Below are 7299 nucleotides of genomic sequence, written 5' to 3'. Positions count from 1 at the left end.
ACTTACATCAGTACCAGGACCAATAGCTGCCGGCACAACGGGCGGCATTCCAGGAACAGGCATCGGATAAGCTGGAGGAACACCAGGGAACATAGGTGGGTAACTTGGACCACGTGGGGGAAACATCATAGGTGGCATCATAGGAAAGCCTATAAGGCAATTGATTTAAATTATATACTTAGATTCTAGAACCAGTTTTTGCGATAGTATTTCAAGATACTAGACATTTGAGTACTAATAATCAGATTTTTAGTAATAAAATATTAATTGATTCACATATGTTAGCTTAAATAACAGTAGAGATGGTTCGCCATTCTTTTTTCAATTTAAAAATTCAATAACCTGGTGGTGGCATCATTGGTGGATATCCACCCATCGGCATACCAGCGGCCATTTGTGGTGGTACACCAGATCCATATCCACCAGCAGCACTTTGAGAAGCAGCTGAAAACATTTTCTGTCATTTTCATGATCTTTAAATAACAAGACAATAGCATGCTACAATCAATTTTTCGTGATGGTAACATGTGACAAATATAACGAGTGGAATAAGTTGAAAAATTCATTTTAAAGACATTTTAATTTAACAAACAATTTCTTCACAATCACTTCTTTACAGAAAGGATTATTTCCGCACGATCATCCAAAATTAAACTTTTGTAAAATCATGTTGGAGACAGAATTATAGTGCCATGAATTGCATATCTGGTTTATTCGCTAACTGGGCCAATTTTCCCCCAGTAACCATCATTTTATGAATTATTTCATACAATAATTCATAATAAACAAAAGTAAAACGAGAAATAATCTGTCAATAGGGATGGATTTCCCTAAGCCATCAGACACGGTTTAATGAACTGGGGTTATAATTTCAGATATGTTATTCGCGGAATAAACCCGAGATTGCAATATAATTTATAGCTTTTAACAAACTGACCCGATGAAAGATAAGAACATTTCACCTATTATTCTACATCCTCCAGATTATCATATATGAAAATTAGCGAAATTAAGTGAACTGTGGTGGAAATTAGTTATGTATATATATAATATATATACGTATAACTCGCAACAGCACTCACATCGTTAAGTAACTGAGGAAGAGGAAGGAATTTACGCATCACATCTCCTGTATGTGTGTATGTATGGTAGGTACGTGTAATATAGTTCTAGGAAGAGGCAACAAAAAGCATCGCGGCATCTGGAAGTATCCGGGAACGGTATTATCACATTCATGGATTGAATATTACCAATTTGGTTATCAATATCACCACTAAAGTGCGCATTAGCAAAGACAACAAAACAAAACAAAACAAAAAAAAACGCTCAACGAAGCTCTTTTCTTGCCAAAATTTCTCCAGTTCTATACAAATTTTTCTTTCTCATTTTTAAATAAACTGAATTACTTTTTAACTGTAACATTACTTTCCGCTGTTTCAAGGTTTTAAAGTTAAAGTGAAAAGTTACTCGGATTTTATTCTCTGCTCCAGGTAATTAACACTTGCAATACGTACCACGTTCACGTCCCCGATATGGTAGTAGAAGCATAGAATGTAAATGACAAAACTGTAGTAGACCCTATAAGGAAGCATGCTGCAAAGTGCTAAAAACATGGCTGAAATACCACTAATTCAAACTATTTACTACTTCAGTAGTCATCAATCATCATCATTCCGTCCCTATTGCAGTTCTTCAGTTCTGTTATTTTTATCATCTATTATAATTCCTTCTTTCAAGATTTAAATCTCTTCTTAATATTTGAAACATTTGAAATTATGTAAAAGCAGTCTTCATCATTCAGATTTACTCAGTAATAGCCTTTTAACGTGCAAAAATCAAAAATTTCCAGCGCCGGTCACCGAGATATCTTGGCGGTCCTCGGTAAATTGACAAATCCACTTTATACGGTACCATAGCAATGCCAAGCAAAAGCCAACAACCACAACACCAAATAATCCAACCATCATTAGTCGTGCCACAATGAAGAGAGATTATTATACGCACGCCCAACATACTTACCTCTTGCGTGCTCATCATTTTTTATACACTTTGATGGAAAGAGAAAAAGACAAAACTCAATTTTTCATATTAAAAAACTGGCAAAATTGCTACTTAGTTAACAATTAAGAAGATGAATCATGATAATTTATCATGATAACGAGTATTGAAGGCATCAGTATTGGCAACAAGATAATGCAATAACAGTAATAAATGGATGCGAAGATATTTGCGGTAACATTTTCAGTGACAAAGAACCAAACTTTGGATAAAAACCACTATAAAGAGCATACCTTGTTCTTTTTCCTCTTTCGCATCTTTTTCAACCAAAGCTTGTAGTTCACTTTGCTCCATTACTTTGGCATTTTCTGGTTTCTCCCATACCGTGTCACGTGTTACAGCGTTATAGTAGTAGGGCTTTCCATCCGGTGACTTTGTTTCTACCCACAACTCCTGATCTGGTGAAACGCCCGCAAGCTGAAAAAGATGAATTCACAAAAAATTTTCTGATTCACGGCTGTAGTACTTTCACTCTGAATAACTCCTTACCAACAAGGTTTAAAATGAAAAAAGGTTTAAAATGCTCGATACGACAAGTCTAATAGAAAACAGTAAGAGAATAAGCTGTACAAATTACCTTTTTCAACCTTTCTGCTTGCTGTTGAGGCGTTTGCTGGACAGGCATTTGATGAGCCATCGGCGGCATTCCCATTGGAGGCATTCCCGGATATGGTGGATAAAACGGAGGACGTGGTTGGAATGGTGGACCTCGCATACCACGTCCATCGCCCATATAACCAGGTCGTGGGCCACGCATTCCGTAAGCGCCACGCATGCGCTGGAAACCACCACGGACACCTGAAATGGAATCATGCCGTTTCAAAATATTCCGATCGAAACAAAAAACAATGGACAGTGAAGGGACCAAACAGAACCTATTTAGCTGTGAAAGTTCTTCGTAACTGGTAAGATAAAGGAACAGAATAACAACAGAATGGGATCTGGGGAAACATAGAAAAAATGAAAGAAGTAGGAAACGGGACAAAATGGGAAAACATAAAAAAGAACATGAAAAAAAATGAAGTCAGTGTAAAAGAAAAACTGATATGGACTTATGCAAAAAAACCCGATGAGATGTTCCAACTGACTCCAAATAAATTCAAACAATTTAAAATATTATAAACAACCATTTCCAGTCCCGAACTATTATCATATAAACAAAACTGTTTATTATTCAATGCATTACAGAACTTACCCCTTGAACGATCGTAACCATATCCATCATCCATATCACCATTTCCATAAGGACCTCCTCGTGGACCGCCACCATACATACCTCGCCCACCCCTCCAATTGCCTGGACCCCGCGGACGCCAACCACCACCACCCATACTTTGCGGCCCATAACCATAAGGTGACATACCACCACCTCCACCACGATAGCCACCACGTCCACGAAATCCACCTCGAAAATCATCGCTACCACTACGGTATTCTTCCCCACGATAATCATCGCCATGGAATTCTTCACCCCGATAATCGCCATGTTCACGATCTGGCCCTCGTTCCGAATAAGGTTGATAATTATCTGAAAATATTATGTTATACATCGTATCCATTATGACTTTCCGTCACTTCGACCAAGGAAACTTGGTTTAAAAACCTCCTGATTGTCATAACTGTGCACTATCTACGGACACCGTACCTCCGAATGTTTGTACTTCACATCGAACACGATGGTAAAAAGACTTCCCAAGATAAGCTTCAAATACCAACTAAATAAAAAGCTATTACCAAAATCATCATGTTCTTGTCCACCTCGATGAGCACTGTCATACTCGCCACCTTCTTCACCACCAGCATCGTGGTGTTCATCCATCCCATTCTTAAAGTGATGTCCTTCATGCTCCTGGTGTTGCCGACAATGCTTCTCGTCATCCTGATGGTCCATTTCCTCTCTCATCATACCATTCAGACTGCTATCACCCATTACTCCTGAATATAACCTTGTTAAATTTAAATGAATTCCTCTTTCTTGTTAAATTTAATCTTTGTTTGTTTCTTGTTAAATTTAATCTTTGTTTGTTCTTTCTTGTTAAATTTAATCATAATCTTGTTAAATTTAAATGGAAACGATATTCAATATTCGCATCCAGTCAAAACTTATCACAAGTAGTTATTTCCCATCTCATCATAAGTAAATGTATAACATATGTCAACGAAGGTACAATCTACAAACTTGTACAAATCATTTTTCGAAAACACTATCTCATTTTTGCAACTTACTGGATTATACAATTAACGCATCAGACGAAACTTCAATTGAAACGACCGCTTGCAAAACGACTTTGTTGAAATTATTGTCTATGGAAACAAACCATAAATATGCAAATTTCCGGAGCATATTTGAAGTGATGTATTTGATAGTCATGAAATTCCTATTTGAAAAGAGTTAAGTGAAAAGATCCTCTGGCAATTAATCAGTAAAAGGAGAATAGTAGATCAATTCATTGGAACATGAAAAACACTGCATTTATAATATGTAACTACGGTAGATGCAATCACTACAGTGGATGCAGTTACAGTGAAGTATATTCGGAAGACAAAGAAGGACATCATTCTCGGAAAAACGAATTATGTGGTCAATTGGGTTATGCATGATTCAATATATACAAGGAAGGCGATTATTAAATTATTCGTTGGGAGAAGCCCCAATGATATAGTGCTGTCATTGTTGTTGTTTGCTGTTATTGCTGATACATGTTGTTGTTGTTGTTGTTATTGCCGTATTGCCCACATATGAACAGCAATAAATGGAAGAAGCACAATATCCAGATAGTATCAAAAATCACTATGTTTGATTCATAATTTTTGAAAAACAAAAAATGAAAATAATCGGAATCTCACTTCTTTTATTTCGGTTGTTCCATATACCGATGCTTTCATACTAGCAATACATCCGTATCCTACCCATAATGATTCATCAGAATATAGCACTGGTAATGAATTGGTAGCCGAGAAATGCCAAGCAGAGGAGTTAACAGTTCTTGACTGACTACGATTCAAAGCAATACGAAAACACTAATACTGTGTAGATTTAAAGGGACACCAAGTTCGATGATTATATTGTAAATATCCCTCGGGATATGCATTAGAAGCACAACAAGAATAATTTGAGTAAAAATAATTTGAGTGATTTTTTAAATCAAGAATGATTTGAGTGGCGATTCTGAGCATCTTATATAACTAGATCACAATACAATCAATCCATAGGTTGGACTGGACTGTCTAATGTCAGCAAGAAAATTAATGCAGTTCGTCGTTCTACTGCCAAAAATTATTAATGCAGATGAGAGAAAATGGAAAGAATAATCTTTTGACTCCAGAAAAGTATCTCTTTCGGAATTCGTAATTTCGAAGTAGTGATTAAGTGAATTGAATTCGGGAGAAGGAAATCACGGTATATTACATCTTGTGCAAACAACATAAGAAAAACTAAATCAATTATCTAGAATATATCAAAAAAAGATAACTACTCAATTCTCGTACATCCTGGTTTCCGTCAGTTTCCTTCGTTTCAGAAATAAAGAATAACAGAAGCCATAGCGGAGTTTTCTCTTATTTGCTTCTTAATCATATTTCCTTACACTTCCACCCAACAACTGTTTTTTCTCTCAATTCTTTTAAAAGTATAACTAACCCTCATGATGTTCATGTTCCATTCCTTCATAATGTTCGTGCTCCTGTGTTTGTTGTTCTTGTTCATCCTCGTTTGTGGTCATTTTTATATCATCATACGAGGATGAAGAAACTGCAGTATGTTCGGAGACTTCACCGTAATCTTGCTGCTGTTGCTGCTCCGATTCGTCATGTTCATCAATTTCCATTATTTAGTGCGCGGTGATATTTCGTGAATTAACCAAATATCCTAAAACAATCAGCATGATTTATGCCCATGAAATAAAGCACCAATTTATGTGCCGTGTGACTAGAAGAATTCATAATAACCCTTTTCCCAGAAACCAACCACTCGTCATGTTGTTCTAAGTCGAAGGATAAAAAAGAAAACAAAAAAATTCAAGGGAAGGCGACTAAGTCTCAGACGATGCGAGGGAAAAGTTAGTCAAATTTCAAGAGCAAACAACTGCGGTCACACAATCCTGACAGAAAATATACTTTGATGGAACAGCAAGTGAACTTACTGCCTAATACGCTTTTCACACTTTTCACTATGATTTATTTAAAAAATCTCTTTTGATGAACTTTGTCAATGTCTAGTAAATCTACAATGACCTAATTGTCAATAAACGTGCAACCAAATGTCAAGGCAACCCGAAATTGTATTGCAATAACCTGAACCTTACACTAGCTAATATCCTAAGCATTTCTTCCTATTCACTCACGACCAATACATAATACGAAACAATCTCCTTAGAGTTTGTGTATTCCATGAAGTAATATCATGATTATGATTTAGAATTCTCATCAAATGACCTACCCGTCTATTCCAGTCAATAAACCTAAACAACATGAAACACACTGCAATCGGGACTGTAAAAATTACTAAAACAAGGAAACCAATAGTGCTCTAACACGTCCACGCTATAGTACGATGCAGTGTGTGACTCTAGGTGGGCGGTCGGTGCAACTTATACGTCTCAGCGGTACGATTGCACCAAACTCTTTGTTTGCTCCTTGTTTTCTTGAAATTTGGAACGGATCTTTTGGAAATGGCTTAGAATTAAATATAATGATAACTGTAAGGTTAAAACAAAAACATGTGATGGAATTCAAATGATATATTTTGGAGATCAAAAGACTACCATAAGAATACAGGAATTATTCGTATGCATCAATTTATGCGAGAGAAAATTGGCGATCAAAGGATCATGCGTATGTATTTGCAATCCCTTAAATTATTTGGAATTCCTTGAAAACTTCATGTTTTACTTCATTCTTGATAGTTTCTGTTCTGAAATTCCCAAGTTTTTTTTATTGAATACGCTTGATGCCATCATTGATACCCTAGCGTTGGAGTGAATGATGTCATACCCTTTAAGTTATACTTCTTAAGTCATTGTACTCTTTAAGTCATCAAATCACGTTGAATTAAAGAAGATGTACATACACATGCATTTACATACATCTTAATGCTTCACTTACATACACATACATAAAAATGTAAAAATCAAATGTACACTACTGAGATGGTCATATATTGAAAGAGTAAGTTTAGTGGTAGACCCTCCCAACTATCCATCTATCGACGAATTGCGCAGAGAGGGTATTGACGAAGACTGA

The 7299-nt window shown here is 36.2% G+C and overlaps 1 protein-coding gene across 1 annotated transcript in view; it reads right to left on the bottom strand.

Annotated features, from left to right (window-relative positions):
- LOAG_17123 (CBR-TCER-1 protein) overlaps positions 1-5933 on the bottom strand; it is a 12696-nt gene extending 6763 nt beyond the window's left edge. The window contains exons 1-7 of the mRNA XM_020449781.1: positions 5699-5933; positions 3793-3993; positions 3254-3586; positions 2636-2856; positions 2292-2475; positions 343-444; positions 7-149 (exon numbers count right to left, since the gene is read on the bottom strand). Of these exons, the coding sequence (XP_020306639.1) occupies positions 7-149; positions 343-444; positions 2292-2475; positions 2636-2856; positions 3254-3586; positions 3793-3993; positions 5699-5885 (1371 nt within the window). The 5' untranslated portion in view covers positions 5886-5933. The remainder of the gene's footprint in view (positions 1-6; positions 150-342; positions 445-2291; positions 2476-2635; positions 2857-3253; positions 3587-3792; positions 3994-5698) is intronic.
- Positions 5934-7299: the final 1366 nt, after the last annotated feature.

Source organism: Loa loa (assembly GCF_000183805.2).
Source record: "Loa loa unplaced genomic scaffold supercont3.42, whole genome shotgun sequence".
In the NCBI taxonomy this organism is placed as follows: domain Eukaryota; kingdom Metazoa; phylum Nematoda; class Chromadorea; order Rhabditida; family Onchocercidae; genus Loa; species Loa loa.
Note: the sequence above shows the minus strand (reverse complement) of the source record. Positions and strands in the feature narration are given on the sequence as shown.